Genomic DNA, 19,881 nt, shown 5'->3' on the forward strand with positions numbered 1-19,881 from the left:
CCTGCTTGGCTTCATTAAATGCTGATTTGAAGTTGGCACACTCTCTTCTGATACAAAAGTACTACTGTGTTCCAGGAACCATCAGAAAGTAGTGCATTATTGTCTTTTACATTCTCTTCATATATGTCTTCTCCCCATGCGTAAAAAGGATTTTCATTCCTTCTTCTTAAATATCTCTGTATGTTTAATAAAAAGAAACAGTGAAGAAAAGGCCTGTCAAGAAAACCTCAGCTCATTTGGGAGCAATCTGGCCCCAGGCTATATTATTTAATGCTAGCATCTGCAAATTGCTAATATTAAGCAGAGCAGAGTATAGGGCGTAATGACTTCACTGAATCATTTTTCTATCTCTTTGCTTGTATTTGACCATCATGTTTCTTAGGAGAGACTAGTTGATTTCACCTATCAGTGATAGCTCATGTGATGAAATTAATGTGTACCTACATAGAAGCCTGTATATTTTCTATTTTTAAGAGTACAGTTACTTTATTCTTTCTTCCTCTATGAAGCCACTGTGAAATATAAGAAAATTAATTCAGACAGTGTTTTTCTCTTTCACCTACAGCCAAAGTTCTTAGTTCTGTAGACACAATTACAAGTCATGGCAAAATGTTAGGTAACCAATCCTTTGATTGCCTGTGATATCTTCTGCTGTTGTTTAAACTAATCCTTTCTGTGTCTTTTATATCTGTTTCCCACTTAGAATAATTTAAAGATCAACGTCAGTCCATAATTACCAGCACTAAAAAGAGAATAAACCAGGTAATAGCAATAAAACTGAACAAGCCATATTACTGCAACATCTCATTATTCCAAATTATGCTACATCTGCATAAAAAAGTAGTTTTCAGACTAATCTTTCCTGAAATCCTCTGAAGTAGATCACTCAAATGGGTACCAGCTGATTTCCATTGAGAACATGGGCTTTGATGGCCTTCAGAGAAAATAGTGGTGTCTTTTTGTTTTCTTTGCAACAAGACACTTTCAAATAATTTATGTTCACTTTCTCCAAGTGTAAATTGATTATTACTTGTTCAAAAATGCTAAATATAATAGAAGTGCAAAGATCTGTGGAGCAGAGAGGTCAGCTAAACAGAGACCAACTAAACCAATATCAGCGGTATATAATTTCTTAGTAAGATTTTAGATTCACAGCCCAACCAACCAGACTGCTGCCATGAAAATTTGCCATGCTGTGTTGTTCGTCCTCATGGCCACATTCCTGGCTATGTGCTCTTGTTTTTCTCTTGTATGTGGCATTTGGGCTCCTAGGTCAGATGATTCAGTCCACTACTGTTGGAGTCATCAAACACAGCAAAACCTGCACCATTCCACACCTCCAGCACTTAGAGAGGCCTCTTTTCCTCAGGAAGGTGAGATACAGGATGTCTGCTTTCTAGGGTAGAATTAATCTAGTTTTGAGTTCTGGACCCCAGTGGGATGGTTAGGGTATATCAAGTTAGCCATGTGCATTAATTTTCTTGTTGTGTCAGTGTCTTGGTTCATGGTTGAATCGCCATATAGATTCCCTGATGGTATTTTCAATAATTTTGTGGTATTACTGTAGTAAAAAAAAGGTACTTCTTACTGCTTGAGAAAGCTACTCTGCAACAAGCTAGGGAGTAAATCTTAAGCCTCAAAAGTTTTTTGGCATTGGCTCCCTGTGTGACCATTTTCCCCATGGAGATGAACATAGCCAGCTGTGGCAATGGATTAATTAAGCTGAGCAAAGGAGCAAATAATGTGCAGTAAAAATACTTACAGGGTGGCTAATGCAAAACAGTTATTTTGAACATTACCCCTCTGTAGAACCACTTCTAAGAGCCACTAGTTAAAGTACTGAGCCAAATACTCATTTGAAACATAAGGCAAATTAATTATAATAATTCTGGGTCATTTGCTACTAAGACTTTCCAAGTTTCTTGCAAATACTATGGGAACAATCTAATTAAAAAAAAAGGTTTGAGAATTTTATTTTCACTTTTTTCACATTGCTAATGATCATATTTCAAAGTTTAAAGGACTAAAACAGTTTCTAAATGATCTTACATATGTGCTGTGAGGCAGTCAGTGTGTGTATGCATGTATATGTTTATAATTCCAATCCACAGCTCCATATTTGAAGCTTAAAATACTTAATTTTGCCTTTTTAACTGTCAGAAGAGAGTTGACAATAGATGTCTAATTACTGCCCTCATGCAGGAGTGCACTGAAGCACATGGGATTGCTGTGGTGATCCACACCTCTTGCAGTGAACAATAATTCTGCCCCAGCCTTGGTGGAGCAGGATGGTTCAGTGTTTTCTACAGTCACACCCCAAGCCAATGCCTCAGCCACTGCTGGGAGTCAAGAAACCAATGTTCAGTTCTACATTTTTTTCATTCAACCAGATATCCTCAAATTGCTTAGATTTGTATGTTTAGTCCACTGAAACCAGAATTCATTTTGGTCGCCGTTGAGTCCTAGCAAGTACCATGTTAGGAGCTGGCAGTGTCTCAGGGAGAAAATTCAGGAAAGCCAGAATTTGAAGCAAACACTCTTCAAACATTAGCTTTAATTTGTATTGTGGGGTTTATTTTATAATTTTAAAACCACTATCCTCCATGCCATTTAATATTAAAATTTATCATTTCCATTTTAAAATTATTGCTGTTTTTCATGCATCTTCTCGGATGGCTCATAAATTCATAAATTTACTTTAAAATTTGTTTTCTGTTCTTATATGATGGATTCAGATGCAGAATGTGATGGGAATTTGGTAAAAATAGGAAGAGAATTGCTATGACTGAGCATGAAACATTTACATAGGGGTGGAGAATTTCTCCAGTGAGTGTTGCAGAGGATTTGTATCACATTCATCTGTCACAGGTGCACAAGACAGAATATGTACAAACATATTCTCCTCATTTTTAAAACTACAGAATAGTAGAAATGGAAATAAATGTAAGTGCAAAAGGAGTGAGTGCCTTTTCTTTTAAATGTCATCACACCTGGTGAGATCTGTGATGGTAGCATATACTGTAATCATAGCCCATTATCATATTTTATATTTTCAATTTCATTGCAAATGGTATCTGAGATAGTACACAAGTAATCTGTACTTTATTGTTAGAACCATTCATCTTAACAGTAATAGTAGGTGATAAAAATAAATTTCTAATAATAGGTTTATTAGTAAAGATTTCCAGTGTTGTTCTAGCCTGTGTATCTTGGTCTGAAATGTATTTAAGGCACAGGGTGTTCAGAGGGCAGCCCTTGCCACGTGCAATGCAATATGTGACAAAGGTCAGCGTGTGACAGCAGGTACTGCTGGTCACAGCAGCCCTGCAGTGAGGTGCAGCCCCCTTGCCTTCCAGTGACCATTTCTAGCCTGCCCATCCCTGAGAGAACAGGTGGGACAGAAGGAAAAAAGGTGGGCAATGTGACATGAGGGAAGGGACTAGTATTAGAAGTGTAGGAATGAGTTCCTGGCCCAAAGTGGCAAATGGTGGAATTCTGAATTAAGTGAAGATATAATGTATTTTGGTTTTCTGCTAACTCTTGCTCTTTCTTTGAGGCTGGGTTTAAGTCTGTGCATAGGAGAGAGAGCTGACCTCGGTTTTGGCTTTCTTTATTTTGAGATATTGCTTAGCCAATCCTCAGTTCCAGAAAGGGAAATATAAACAAATTCTCTTCCACAATTGCCTTTCACTGGCTCTTAGCAGTCTGTTTGATAGCAGTCTGTTTATTTGAAGAACAAATCAATGACTACATGAAACACTTTATTGTGCTAAAAATCCTACAAAATAAAAAGCACAGCAGAGCTGGCGTTTATATGAAAAGACTGTATCCATTGAGGAAACAAAGGTGGAATTTGCCCAAGGTGCATTAAATATAATCCTAGGTTTTCTGGGAATCAACCCTACTTCTTCATTTTCAGAGCATATATTTTTCTCTGTAAATGTTCTTAGGACACTGTCATAAATCTAGTTGTTTGGTGTGTTACTCAGAAAACACTAAAGTTCTGGGCCTAAAATTGCTGACCAAGAAATGTTCTGCCAGCAGGGCTTGTCGTAATTTATATTTGTCAGAGAAATCAAAAGGCGCCAGTGGAAGCTAATCTCTGTTTCTGCAATTAACCTTAATCCAGTTATAACGTTCCAAGTTCCAATATGAGTTTTCCAAGTTTTCACCTACAAGAGAGATAAAAATAATGTAAATTAAATTTGCATTCATTTATATGTATTCATTAATACATATGGTAGTAACAATAATTAATGGGTAACTTCAAAGTTGCAATGGAATGAGAAAAATGCTGGGATCCCAAGCACTTCAGCTCTCTTTCCTAGCTTGTAATCTAAAATGAAGTTGTATGAGGAGCAACAGGATGACTGAGAAGGTTGGGCAGTAAAATCTCTGCCTCCAAGTCCTGCTTGGACCAGATGAGGTCCTACAGGGTCAGTGGTGTCTGACACAAGCCAGGAATTGGGTTTGTAGTCACAAATTTTCTTCTCTTCATTTCCAGCTTCAGAGCCCAATTTGAAGGTACGTTCAAGATTAAAACAAAAGGTGACAGAAAGGAGAAGCAGTCCTTTGCTCAGGAGGAAGGATGGAAACGTCAGTTCATTCAAGAAGCGTCTTTTCGAGGTGACAGGTGAGTAAGGATGGGGAAATTCTGCATAATTTGCCACCGTTCACAGAATAGTGGTGGTACTTCAGCATTGAAACTGCTGAACTAAATGAGCATTTGCAGTATTTGGCCTCACCCCAACAATTCTTGCTTTGATTTTGCATTGATATTTAGTAGATTTGTGGCTTTTTCAGGTGATCAGGCCATATCTTTATGCAATCAACTCTTACTAGTCTATAAGACATTTATCTGAATTCACTTTATGTATCATGATTATGTCACACCAAGATGGAATTAAAATACAACTTGAATAAACACATTGGTTTCCCTGTATGTGCAATTCTTGTGACAACTTTACACTATATGTCATATGTGAAGTTGGAACAGAGATATGAATGTAAGCATGAAAGTAAAGTGTTTTCCTGATGAATTACTTCCAGATTATAATTTTTCTACAGCTAATTTAATAATTCCATTTACTGAAGCCTCTATGAGATTCTTGATATCTACTTCCTTAATTTTAGCTGATGTCTTTACAGTTTGCACACTTACAAATAAGGTATAATGTGAAATATTTATTACTGGAGGTCTTTTCATGATGCCATTGAAAGAGCAGAAACATTAAAATAGATGTCTTCTTTTCCTACCTCTGACAATAACTTGAAGCCTTTCAGATTGTTGTGGTAATTATTAATATTGACTATATGATATTTCAGATGTTTCATAACCCTGGTTAAACACTGTTACCTGAAATCTTTTTCCCCTTGTTTTTATTCTCTTAACTGAAAATAGCCCCTCATTCAAATGCCTATTTATGCAAAAAATGCTATTTTAATTTTCAAAAAATGAGAAAAAGAGATTGTGTGTCTCTGCTTCTCTGATACAGATTGAAAATACAGTGCAAGACTTTCTACATGGCCAGTTAGTATAGCTGGGTATGGAGTCACTTCAGTAAATCAAAGAGTAAGAGATCCAAGTAACAGCTAGGAAGCCTCCTGTGACGTCAGTCAAAGTGAAAATGTATTTTTGCATATGAACTAAGGCATGGAGAGTAAATAAGCAAAGAAGTAGCTGTAGAATATTTGCTGCCACATTTAGATAATTTCTTCAGCCTCTTGAATGCTTTAATTTGAAAGCTGTCCCTTGAAAGAGGGTTACTTCCACTAGTGGGTTACTCTTCAATCTTTAACCTTAACTGTTTCCCTTACAGATATATATAATTTATATCAGTGTAGAATTAGAATAACTCAATACAACAGCACACAATGAGGTCATCTCTCCCCCTTTGTCTTAGACAGAACTTGGGACATTTTAAGTCAAGATAGCATGCAGCTTTTCAAATCCTATTTTAATGTCTTTACATAGTGTAAATATTCGTTCATATTTGTACCAAATATGTAATGAAGGTGTGTATTTTGCCATTAGTACTTGTGTATGTAATGATTGGTCCACAATGGGCTCATCCCCTTCCTAGACAGAAAGGATGGCAGTAGGCTTCATCTCTCACAGAGCCAGGTGTCTTTACAATTGAAAAAGAAAGAGTTTCTTTTTTTTACTGATTACAAGCTCTGTGTCAGTGTCTCTGCCTGATACTGAGTATCATAACCATCTTTGTGGGAGAAACAAATACTAAATTCTTCTTATGTGACTCAGACAGATTAGAAGGGGAAAGATCAAGAGTATCTTTCCTTCTTAGTTGTAAAAAGAAAACCAAAGAAATGGAAGATGAATCAAGAGTCTTTAATGAAAGTAAAAAGTGTAACCAATAGATATTTTTCAACAGCAAAAAAAGCCCTATGCTATAAAGATTATATAATTAATCAAGATTATGTGTGCCTTTCTAGAGTGAAATTCATGTATGTTTAATCTGTTTTTCAGAATCCTCAGTCAGTAGCAGCTCCCCTGGATCAGGTCCCAGTTCCCCAAGCAATGGTCCGACCAGCAGTGCAACAGAAAATGAAACCTCAGTTTTGCCATCTAACATTCAAGCTGAGGTAAGACTCATTATTGAGGTAGTTTCTCAGGTTTCTAGACTAAGAAGATGGAAAATTTGATTTGATTATACTCACTAGCAGAGTAATTGGGGTACCGGGACACTACAGGCTGACATCTCAGTATGTTATGTATGTGATATATCTTTATGTATGAGATGCATGGATGCATCTATGTATCAGAAGACTCTATGGTAACAAAAGTTCAGGGAAAAGCAGCAGTAGTGCTACTGGAAGAGTGGAGGGAGCTGTGAAAGGAACTTGGTTACAGAATGTTACCTTCTGGGGTGACCTGAAAGAGGTGCTCAGCGCTGAATGCTGATAGAGAATTCCTGCATACAAAACAGTGGTTTAGGCATTGGTGATCCTAACACATAAGAGCTAAGCAGGTCCCAGGTTCAGATGAATGCTGAAGTAGATTTCTTTAATCACAGTATTTGAGTTAGGTGACTAAATCCTTGTCACATCTCCTTTTATTTTACTGTATCTCAGTTTCCTTATCAGGGCAATACTTAACCACTGTAAATGTCATGCCAGAATTCTTGAATACTTGTTCTGTAAAGTGAGATTGTAAATGGAAGGAATCTTAACTACTCCTTATTCTGTTTCATACATACGTGCCTATAACAACAGGAATGCAGATGGTAAATCAGTTGTGATAAACCTCCTTTAGCACAGATGATGTGCCCAAGTCATGCTTCCCATGGCAATATTGTAAAGGGACAATAAACTAATTTGACTAAGAGAGACTCAAATTCCACGATATACTATATCCAGCCTATACTTACCACAGTTCCAGCTTTGGTGGTAAGGTTTTCTATTAATTGTTGTTTTATGCTGTTTATGTTAGAAAAATTACATAAGAAAATGGGATTCAACAGAGTTTTAGTTAATGGAGCTATTTCTCCAGGTCAGTGGCAGGACATTCACCTAAAAAAAACCCCTGGAATGGGCAGTTCAACCTCCAGCAGTGACTTTTCCCCATAATGAATTAATTGTGTGTGTGAACTATGATCCAGGGGGCAGGTGGGTGACCTCTGCACACTGATTAGTAGCCTCTCTCTGGCCCGTAACCAAAAAGAAAAAAAAATTGCATTGATGGCTAACATGTGGTCTTGTCTCATAGCCCCCCATATGTGATTGCAAAGAAATTCAAATGATGCAGAGTAAGATCCATCATTAGGATTAGATCAGATCCTACATCAGTGGAATTAAGTTGTGTGTTTTACTACTGGGAATGTTTTAGATAATATTTTGGGTAATATGTGGCTGTAATTATGTGCTGTATGAAACAGGAACTCTTATCCAATTGGATCTTTTACTGACTTGAGGATTCTACAAAATGGAGGGGCAGTAATGTCTCAGACTGATACGTGGTGCTCATGACTTTGCATGTTACAGTTTCTGGACACTTGCACCATCAGAGATACATACAGGCTGGTCAGGCGGTGGTCTCTGGGGAGATTTGGAAAGGTTGTGGCAAGAACCAGCGGCTATATTCTGTTTGCTAGTAGAACATTACATTGCATATTATTTGCCACTTCTGTGCCAGACATAAAAAATTATAACCCCAACATTCATTCAAAGATGTTCAAAGAAGCCTAAAACGTTCCTTTAGAAGCTGAGCTCTGCATGCTGGCTTCGGTCACTTCACTTGGTGAAATGTGCTAAGAAGCTGAAACTACAGACTTCCACTTCTGGATCCAGTTGGGGATTTCTTTACCTCTCTGGTTACTTGACTCTCAGTACTGTGGTCCTGTGGGTTCAAACATTTTCCATAAATCTCAGCTTCAGTGATTCTTATTTCAGTGGGATTTTCTTTGGTAGTTTAACAGCAGCCAAACTCCTACATATCTCTTTCCTAGTTTAGTGTTAGCCAGCTCTCAAAGGCTATACAGCTAATCAATTTTTAATCCAATTCACAAAGTACAGAATTTTCTAATAATAGGTTGAGTGTTCCAAAATCACCCAAAATATGTCTTGTTTTTCTGCAATCCCGTATGACTCACATGGCTGTTGTTTCATAATCGTTGTTGTGACATTTGCAGTAAGCGTTGTGCTCATATCTGAGTGGGTGGATGGCCGTGGTTTTCATGGCAGCAAATAAAACACTTTTTGCTGGGGAAAAACAGGTTGCTATGACAGACTCATTTACCAGTAAAACATGAGTCAGTACCGTAAATGATTACACTCCATGCAGGGACAGAATTAGAGCAGTATCAGTAATGAAACAGATTTTTAAAGTATTTTTACCACATCCATTGAAATAGTGAGACTTTAAAGTGGTTTACTCTCTGGAGCAGACAGTCTCGTGGGTAGACGGTTACAATTTTTTGAATTAACAAAGGTGCACTGCACATGCTGCAGCTTTGCTGATAATCTTTTACTATCACAGTTCCCTTAATAATACTTTCACTACCATTTGTTAAAACACTGGTCTCATTATATGAAACTTGAAAGTTGAACTCAGGATTTTAATTGCGCCTTATAAATAAAATCCTGTTTTTATTAGGCACAGTTGTCTCCAGTATCATCAAGGTTCACCGCAGTAGCTATTTGTCTCCTGTAGCATGCCATACTCTTTCAGGTCACCTGCTGTGCTGAGGCTAAATCTTACTTGCCTGAGAAATGCAAGCAGAATTGAGCCCCTGCACAGCATGTCCCTTGAGTTCAGAGGGACAACCTGCTTTAGTCATGTGAAATGATTAATTTTAGGCATTCATGGTCTGGTCATAAGCCATTGAAGGCAATGGAAAGTTTCCAGTTTGTGTAACTGGGCTTCAGATCAACTTCTTTCTTATATTTGTGATTTGGAAAGCAGTATTTTCTAGAATAACACTTGATTATACAGGAGACATAAATTACATATGGGACAGATAAACCCATATTTGTTTAGTACAACTCCACAGCCCCACGCTTTTAATACTCTGCTCCTTGACGTGATCTTTGTAAGAAGCCAGTGGAAAAATGTGTAGGTTTCTGACCAGCTGATGAGGTTTGTGTCAAGTGTATGTGGAGTGAGTTTAAATTAATTTTTTCAAAGATCATCTCGAAAGCTTCAAGAAAGACAAGTGTAAGTCTTTATGAATATTGAAAGCTGTGACAATTAGCTTCACAACTGACAAGTATTAAAGCTAAACCATTTTGTCTTCCTCTCGTAATCTATAAATGTGCATATAAACATGCACACGAAGGTGTTCCTGCCTCTCAGCAGGTCGCACAGCACAGCCAAAGCATGGCTGCTCATGGTTACTTGTTGATCATCGTGCTCTGTTACACTGAGTTCTTGTACTATTTTAAGAAAGAGGATAACTCTGTTGACAGGCTATTTTAAGCATCAGTAAGCAGGATCTATGGACCCAAGGAGTGGGTACGTGGAGGAGCAAGTAGGGCATGTTTCTCTTTGGGATAATTTAGGTGCCAGTCCAAACCACCATGTCTGCCAAAGACATGGCTGAGCCGTGGTGCTGCCAAATGACTCTCTTGGCAACTCCTGCATGTGCCACCATTGCAAAGGTGGTGTTGACTGTGTAAAAAGAAAAGCTGCAGCTGGGATCACAAATTTCTGCCTCTGGGAGGCCCTGCTTGAGCAAGGTAGTTGCATTGTATGACATCCAGTGGTGCCTTTGAACCTCACCCATTCTGGGATTCTGTGATGCACAGAGAACCCTAATCTGTGCAGGTGGGACATTTATTTTGGGAGATGAGGTTAAACTGATGCTTAGGATAATATTACCTGAAAATATTTTAAAAAATCAATCACTTACCCAAAGGAAAATTACAGATTATTATCAATATTAGAAATTAAAGGAGGATGTTTTTACTAATAAACTCCCATTTTCAATGTTAAACTGTTGTGGTAAATAACATCACTGTTTCTGCCTGATCTAACAATCATGCCTGACCTTAGTGTGGTAGTGTGTTTTACTGCTATATACCCTGCCACTGTTATTTTTATTAATTTAGATCTTAAAAGGTAATAGTGGCATACAAAAAACCAAATATTAAACATAAATCTTTCAAGTGGCTTTGTATCGATGCTGCAGTTGCTACAAATTTGGTTATATTCTAGGAGGCACATTAAAGTGTCCTTTTTCACTTCAATATTTGTAGACTACCTCCATAATATTTCCACAGTTTTGATACTAAATCCATACTTGGATTTATTAATGGTCAAAGGTGGATGTTATCAAGGCAAGACACTGTTAGCCAGGAATTAATGTAGTATACAAGTGGAGCTTCTTTGTTTCCTACGCTATCTGTTGACATTCCCTAGGTACCAAAAGAAAGTTACAGGGAAAGACTTCTACTGTTATTATCTTAGTGATAGGTCGTATCTCCAAACAAACTGTATGAGGAAGGTTATGTTTTGGAATAACATCCTGTGTTTTTGTGCTTAACCACTTTTCATTGATGGTCTGAAGTTGCATTGTATTAGCACGAAGTATTTTGCAGAGTTAATTGATATTCCAGGTTTGTCCGGGGGAAAATCTACAGCTCCCCACAACATGCTTGACAAGTTATTATATTTACTTTAGTCAAAGCCCGAGTGCGCAGTATCCCTCTTGGAGGTGGTCTATTATTGGAGTCCCATATGCTTTTTGTTTGGGAAGAAAGCAGTCACTGTGTCATACTGTTACACAGGGTATTCTTTTTCAAGGATGTTGTTCCCTTGGGGACCATATCATGCCAGAGTTCCTAAGTCTAATAAGACCTTTGTAGCTCTTATTGAGTCAAAGTTCTGGGAGGGAAGCAAGAGTTAAACAGAAAATATAATTCAAGCAACTATACTAGACCACGTGTTGAAAAATATCACTGTTCAAGCAGAAAGGCAAACGCTTCAAAAAGATTCCTGATGTGGTAATCTTTTTATGTTTCTCCCCAATTAATCTATGGAAATAAAAAGGGTGATCTTTGTAGAATGTCTGGTTTTATTTTATAGTAATTAAAAATATATCAGCAGTTCCATGTCCTTGAAAACTATACCACAAGTCTTCAAAAGAAGTGTTAAAAATTTTAACTTGAACAGATTAGGAAAGCTGTGAGGGGTATCCCATTATCAAAGAATGACAGGATGCTTGTTTTGTATATATGCAGAGGGAGAGAGAGAAAGAGAGTCTATTATTTTAAATGGCAGATGCCTTGCTTTCTACACAGAATTTCCATGTTAATGGAAGTAAATAATGTGCCTGAAACATACCCATATCATAATCTGGCTAACAAAATACATGGACTAGTTAAAAACCACATTTCATACCTTAGTACCTTACAGCTAAAGTCATAACAACCGTGGTGAAGGTTTAATACATCTCTGTTCATGATTCAGCTGGATATAATCCTGAATTCACTGGATAAATTTCCACTGAGATTGTTGGAGTGACTGTCCAGTTGATGAGAAGAACTGATGTTGAGTTGATGAGAAGTTGATAAGATGATCTAGGAATCCTCAAGATTTCAGCTTTCCATGGAAATTTGATTTACTAACTAAGGAATAATCATGGACACATATCAGCTGTTTTCTTAAGAAAAGAACTATCAACAGTGTTTTCACAGGGATAGTAATTTTCTGTATCTGGAACTCCATTGGGTTGCAAACCAATGACTGGCACATAATTGGCTTTCTGTGTATTGGGATAAAAGCATAAAATAACCAAGGTAAAAAGCTTGGAGATTAACTTTCATTGGTTTTTCCCCTTTATTCCAGCACCTGGTTTCCCAGCAACGCCTTTTGATACAGGATGAATCAGTGAACTTGTTGAGTCTGTACACATCCCCTTCTCTGCCCAACATTACCTTGGGACTTCCAGCAATACAACCTCAAATCAGTGTAAGTGACCAGTCTCAAATGTTCCTGCATACGTTTGCTTCCAGAAAACCTGCTTTCTGATTGTTCTCTTTATATTTTTAGCATTTTGGAACACAAGCAATCCAGAGTAGGAACCAGACCTCTCCATGCTTTGGGCACAACTTGAAAGCAATATTATTCTTGATCTCAAATAAACAAGTGCCAGTGTGGATCTTAGCTAAGTACGGGCCATGTGCATTGCATTTATGCCAGATAACAGATTTCAGATGTGGCAAGAAGTATATGAGGAGATCATTTAGTATAAAAGTTGAAAATATATGATAATTTCTACCTGTAACTTTTTTATGAGATTCCAGTAATGACTTAAGCTGAGCTGGAATGTTGTAGGAGAAGAATGTAGTATTCCTCTAGCTCAGTAAAATACCTGAAAATTTTGCTACTTTCAAAATTTACAGCAGGTCAAAATTTACCTGCTTTCCAACAACAACAACAACAAAGTAAAAATACTGATATGTGGTGGTTCTATACAAAAGTGTGGGAGTTGGTAACTTCTATGAAGAAATTAGGGGTTGTAAGCACAGGTTTCATGGAGGTGAAAAAAATATTAAATCTATACAATCGACAATGGTTTGTAATAATGCTACTTAATTCCAGCGCTAAATGAAGTTTAAGTCAAAGTTCCATGTTATTTTGTGGCATTTTCAATACATTTACTGTTCTTAGCAGCAATGTATTGCTGCAGTCTAACATTTTAACATCAGGTACAGAACCTTGCAAAGAAAATTATGTAAGCCTGAAATCAGTTCTCTAGAAATATTAGCAAACTATTGTTTTTGAAGGATGGAAAAATTGAGCATCATGAAAGGTAATGCTTACTTTCTCAGAGGATATCATCAAAAATTTCTTAGCTATTTCGCAAAAATATAACTAGCTTCAACTAGCTTCAAAGTAAAGTTATAACATTAAAAAGAAAGGAAAATATGTTTAATTTGCTCACTCAAATCTTATAAGCTTTTGATGTGGCCAACTAGCACCAAATATTACTTTTGGCATTAGAAAAAACAAAGGAATTGATTTATACAAGTAATGTTTATTTCTGTTACTAGAACAAGCAGTTGCAAATTGAATATACAGCTTACTTTGGTGTTTGTTTTTCAGGGGAGGAAGATAGCAGTGTGAAGTAAGCATATATCAAAAAAAAAAAATTGTGAAAACCTTATTTTAGAATTTAATGGAATTCACATTGTCAGAGATACTGTTTTTACTATGACTTACCATTTGTGGTTATCTGTAAGCCTCAATGTGCATATTTCTGTTAGATTATTATTCTTGCTGTAAGAATTGTTATTCCGCTTGAACTACTATTTCAAGATTTTTTTTTAAATAGGCAAAGAACAAAGTAATATAAAGTACATTTGCAATTATGAAGGGCCAAAACTTCCAAAAGCTTTAAATCAATAACTGTGCAATTTATAAGGCACTTCAAAATGCCACGCACCTAACACATCTCTTGATGATTCTGTAGATGAGACTTTAACTGTATAAGCTTGCTTTGCAAAGGGTAAAACTTACATTTGTGCTGTCCTTCAGGGAGTCAGGGAGTGCTCCAGGAAAAGTAATAGCTTCCCACTACTACAGGTAACTATTTTGTTTTGCTGATTGGCTTGCTGTTTGATGGAAAGTTACATGAAAAACCAAGCCTTGCCTATTTCAAACTCAATGCAAACTATTTCCTCTGATCCTGTAGTTTCCTGTGTTGGAGGCTGTGCAAAGGTCTTTAGAAATTTTAAGGATAGTTTCTGTCCTTGCATTAATAATGTTCTAACTAGTAATTCCTTATGCTTTGGCTTTTATTGCTGGTTTTTTTTTCAACTGGTTTCAGTACTCAGTTTCTCACAGCGTTACATTTAACTGGCATGTTCTTCCTTTTCATCTCAAAGTGTAAGATAGGGATGTTAACCTTTTCTCCTGTATGTGTTCATGAAGACGTAAGACCATCTAATCAAGCAGAGGTATAAATGGCCACTTACTTCTTTGGGAAGCAGTTACCAATGCTGTTGTTCTTTGACAGGCTTCGTCGTCATTCAAAGAAAAGCAGAAGGGGGAGACCCCACCACTTAGACAAGGAGTGGCCTTGGCTGGACAGTATGGAGGAAACATTCCTCCATCATCACCTCATCCTCACATTGCTATGGAGGGAAAGCCAAACAGCAGCCACCAAGCTCTCTTGCAGCATCTGTTACTGAAAGAACAAATGAGACAGCAAAAACTTCTTGTGACTGGTAATGATCAAAGCTCCAGAAATACTAATTTAAGATGTTTTTAATGACATTTGTGTTTGGTTTAAACTAAATGCGGTAATTACATATACCGCACATCCTAACTCTTGGGAAATGTGGAAGGGTGGAAGAAAAAAGGACAGCATCTTTGTTTTCCCTTTTAGTGATTCTGTTCCAGTCTGTTAGCCTGAAAGAATTCAATGATTACAGAAAAGAGAAAATGATTACTTCATCACATTCTTTTGTAGCAGCTGAACTTCCCAGCATGGCGAGGCACGTGATACACGTCCCACTGCATCAGTGCAGATGCAGAGTTCTGCAATGTACACCCCTCTTCTTACTGAAAGCTTTCTTTCCTGTTAGAACTATTATTGGTTGTTTTTCACAGGGGAGTGAAATGTCCCTGTTTTGCAGGAGCGGTTCCTCTTCATCCACAGTCTCCTTTAGCAGCAAAGGAGAGAGTCTCACCTGGCATAAGAGCTTCCCACAAACTGCCTCGTCACAGGCCACTGAACAGAACCCAGTCTGCTCCTCTTCCTCAGAGTACTTTGGCCCAGCTGGTCATCCAGCAGCAACATCAGCAATTTTTGGAAAAGCAGAAACAGTACCAACAGCAGATCCACATGAATAAGGTGAGTTCCCAAAGTAAAGAATTTCCAATAAATTTAAAGATGAAAACTAAGACCAAAAGTTAGTTATTGGCACCATGTCATCATGGACAATAGAAAGGATTTTGCTAGAGTATCTTTTTTGTTTATGCATAATTGATATATACATTTTTATGGATCTTAATTTTAAAGTTCTGAAATAGGCTACAATTCAGCAAAATAGAGTTGCTTACAGTTTTACCTGATAAGTGTTTTCCTGTTGAATGGTAAACTATGTCTTAAAAATTGATGTGTACTTCTAAGCTGCAGCAATGACTCCACTTGCTGCTTTTGAATTGTATTAAAACTTGTCTTATTGTGGACTAGAATGCTGCATAAATAGATAACTCATTTGAACTCAAATGAGCTTATTAAATTGATGGGTTTATATATGAAGCTTTCTAAACATCTGGAGAAATTTTTAATCAGTATTTATCAAACTGACTTTTCTCTGTGAGTAGCATGAAAGTTTTTTACCTTTATGGCGATATAAAATGACCATATAAGGAGAAAGAGAAAAATGTCCTGTTGCTGGTATCTGACACAGAGTTGAATCATATAGTACAAGATTCTCTGTACAGTAACACCTTATTCTGAGCAGGGGCAAGGGAAAGAAGAAAAGGCAGCATCCATTAATAAACAAAGAGCAACAGATTCTAAATAGATTTATCGGGAAGCAATAATTCTACAAAAAAATCAAGTTGCTACCTGCTCTGAAATTAAGATATGCAAATAATTGCATGTTTTTATTTGGAGAACATTTTTCTGCACTTAGTACACAGTTTTCCACAATTTGTATGCTGAAGCTCCACTAGTATTACAAAGATTTAATTACATACCTTTACTTGTCTTCTTTTGTTTTAGTCTTACTCAATAACTATATATGAGGCAATGTCAAAGAAGAAAAGATGAAAAGTGGACATTCAGTTCTTGTACCTAAGGAAAAAAAAAATCAATCTACCTTACTTACTGGGTGAATTTCCCAGGGGTTACTGATTCTTTGGAATCTACTAAGAATTCCCAACAAAATTAGAAACAAACCTAGAGTTTAAGTACATACTTTGTACAGTGGTTTAGTTATTAAATCTTGTCTTAATTAGGAAAAATGAAGACCAGAAAACTTCAAAGTTCAGAGCTGATCCTTGCATGTTAACCCCTCTCAGCTTGGGTGTTTTGATTACTCAACTAGGACTCCAGTTGGCTTTTCTTTGAGTATGCATTCCATATGTTTAATCAAGATGGCATATGTATATCTCATAGCCTCAGGTTTTGAAAATATTTCACCTTCCCTCAATTGTCTAAAAAGGCTTTTTAACTGCTAAAGTACTGGGTCTTTGTACTACAAACCCATCAATTCGTGCATTCCTCACAAAGCAAAGAACCCCACTGATGTGTTTTTCTTAGATAATATGGTTATTGATATAAATTCTGCCATAGCATTTGGGGGTATGTGATGGGGCATTATGAGCATTTGTCCCCCATGTGAAAATGAAACTTGAGGCGCATAACCATATATATCTAGTCATGTAGGACTAGGAATGCATTGCATCTTACCAGAGATAGATGGGATAAGGAAGAAAAAAGATTGGAGTTGGTTCATGATAATGCTTGTTTCAGTAATTTTTCTTCTCAGTTGAACTACAGTGAAAATACACGCTAATGAGGATAATTCCCTCTCATACTTGAAATATGCCTTTATTCTCATGTGGGTCTTTGTGATGGAGACAAAACTGGTGAATCTGGCTGTTATTCTGTACAGTATAATCCATATACAAATGCAGAGAGTGATCCTATCCTAGGGCCTCTCTCTGCCTTGAACCTCCATAACCTACTTTTGCCCCAAGAGCTTCTTGGTCTCCTTTATTCCTACTCCCAGAGCAACCAGGCTTCTTCAGGAGCACAGTAACTCCTCAGAGCAGCAAATGCCTGAGGAGGAATGAGATCATGTTGTAGCCAGAGAAGCAGTGGGTTTTCTGAGGATGCACGTGTTTTATCAGACTTTAAAGTTTGCAGCATCTAGATTCTTCTCCATGCTCAGAAGAACCATTTTGAAGAATAGTACTGAAAAATGTCGGTGCTGTAACCATGTGTCTGTTCTCCACAAGGGCACAGAAGCCAGGGGGCTTCCTTATGTACTTGCAGAACCTGATTTTTATAAACTGGAATTTAAGGGTACCCAGTGGACAAGAGAGAGAAAAAAAAAGATCAAATCATGAAGTAGCTTTTAAACAGTGAATTTAAAGGTGTCTTCTTTAACCTTTTAGCTAAAAGTTCAGATTGAACTCCTGTGACTACATAAGGTTTTTGAGCTCTGCTAGAGTGGTAGAATATACTTTGTTCAGTCTTAAAACTTGCCTCTGTTCACAGTTGAAGTTATTTTTTCATTACATAATTTGCGCTGCTTTACAATCAAACTCTGCAAAGCAGAGTTATACTTATTTGAAACTTTAAACAGTAGATATTCCAGACCAGATAGGAAAGCAACTAAATATTTTATTTCTTAGGATAAGTTTGGGCATATGTCAAGTGAACACGTGAGCTTGTTTTTTTCTGTTCTTCTGTCCTTTTCTCTTCATGGGCTGCATAGTGAAATCTACACAGAGGTATAAGTCCTGCCTTTTCAGTCATGGAAAATACATAGATTTCATTTAATAAGGACTACCCAAGGACCCTAAAAGTTTTGGTAATAAAAGACTAGAACCACTTTAAACTGTTAAGACTGTGAAATGCTAGTTGACCAAGATCTTGGAGCAAATTAATGTCTTCTTTTTTGTTTTCTATTTCCCTTAAGATTTTATTTCTTATGTTTAGGTCTTCAAGTACTTAAGTTTTCAGTATTCAACTGAACCCACAATTTGAGCATTTGCCCTGAGCTAAGATGCCAGGGCATGTGTCAGCACTCCCTGATAACTGGTTTTGGACTGATCTCTTTGGCTGACTTATATATGCAACAACAAAAAGAGGAAGAGAACCACCTTTTCCTCACCCCATTGTTCTTTCATTTCTCTTGTATTAAAAAGAAAACCAAACCTGTTTTTTTTTGTGAGGAAAAAATGCACTTCAGCACCAAGCCAGTGCTGCTGTGAGGGTGATAACAAGCAAAATCTAACATAGGTCAGAGGTAAAGGATTCCCCTGGATCATTTACATTCTGAAAAGAAACAAATCATTGCCAAAAGGTGTGCCTCTGTCCTTACTAGAAAAGAGGAGATCCCCTATGGATTATTTCTGGTCAGCTGTCAGATGCCTGGCTTTTGATGTGGGAAATGGTATATCCACTGAAGTCTGACATTTATACCTGTGGGATCTAGTACACTGACCTTCTGAAAACATTCTGCAAATGTTGACATCTCTTCCAAAAGTAGGTAAAACCCTTGTCCCAGAATTAATAATGAATGTGAAGTAACCTGAACTCAGCTTGTCTTAGGGAAGACCAGCTTTGCCATTGTCAGCTTTAATATACTTCTGTCCAAATGACAGCTTATTTCCTCATAATGTCCTTTGATCACCATTGCAGATCTTCATTCTGCTCAATAAATGGAGACCAAAGCCCAAAACCCCCAGTTAAAACTAATGCAATTGGATACCAGAAGACCACTACTACAAAAAAGAAAAAAATAAAATCTTGATATTATTGTGTATATCTGTACCTACAAAGCTTTGACCCAGCCAGTTAGAGAAAAAAATGAGGATTTTGATTTAACTAATCTAAATGCAAAGCCCTAGCAGAAGCCTGTGCTCAAGAAAATTTCAGAAATCATAATGTGAAGAGTACACGAACAAAGCCATCTGTCTTTAGAAGTTATTTTTGCCACGTATGATGAATAAGGCCTGCCTCTACTGAAGCTGAAGTCTTCACTGGGGCCAAGATTTTATTTGATCAATACAGGAACCCTATTTGTGTTCTTAAGTTGTGTATTCATAGCATCTTGGTAATTTGTTTTCCATTGTTTCCATTTCTCTGTATTGGAGAAGTAAAGGGTAGAATAATGGGATAGTTGGTATGTGCTCTAAAGTATGGGAGGTGTATGGATAATGTTAAGGTTTATATAAGAAACACCTGAATTTCAGTTTTCATTCTAGGATGTCAGTTGGTTTAAAGGATCCTGAATAGGGAATTGGTGACCAGGAAAGCCTGTGAGGTAAAAAAATATATAGGAAGTGAATATTCATTAGTAATAGATGGTGTTCTCAGTTTACCAATATCTCTTAATAAAAAATTTAAAATAATACAGACATTTATGTTGATGGAAAAATAGCAGTATTATTTATTGCCAGTGGGAAAACTGAAAAGATACAGTTAACCCCAGATTAATCATTCATTTCTCTGAATGATGTTTAATGGAAGGTGGAAGACCAGGTTCAGCAGTACTAAATCAATCTAGCTTCATTAAACATATTACACTGAGGCTTTGGCTTTGCAGCTTGCAAATCTGACTAGCATCTCCTGTAGGTGACAAATAATCTTTCAAGTATGGGTAGTAGCAGGGGATTATTTGGGAAAAAACTAAAAGGAACTGTTGTCTGTTTGGAACTGGACAATGCCCAGA

At 37.1% G+C, this 19,881-nt stretch overlaps 1 protein-coding gene across 3 annotated transcripts in view; it reads left to right on the forward strand.

The window, feature by feature from the left end:
* The window catches only part of HDAC9 (histone deacetylase 9), a 275,826-nt gene that overhangs the window by 64,991 nt on the left and 190,954 nt on the right, over positions 1-19,881 (forward strand). For all 3 annotated transcript variants that reach the window (XM_030971825.1, XM_030971826.1, XM_030971824.1), the window contains exons 6-10: positions 4,505-4,633; positions 6,488-6,603; positions 12,305-12,427; positions 14,478-14,688; positions 15,100-15,317. In XM_030971825.1, coding sequence (XP_030827685.1) covers positions 4,505-4,633; positions 6,488-6,603; positions 12,305-12,427; positions 14,478-14,688; positions 15,100-15,317 — 797 coding nt within the window. The remainder of the gene's footprint in view (positions 1-4,504; positions 4,634-6,487; positions 6,604-12,304; positions 12,428-14,477; positions 14,689-15,099; positions 15,318-19,881) is intronic.

This window comes from Camarhynchus parvulus, chromosome 2 (assembly GCF_901933205.1).
Source record: "Camarhynchus parvulus chromosome 2, STF_HiC, whole genome shotgun sequence".
In the NCBI taxonomy this organism is placed as follows: Eukaryota; Metazoa; Chordata; class Aves; order Passeriformes; family Thraupidae; genus Camarhynchus; species Camarhynchus parvulus.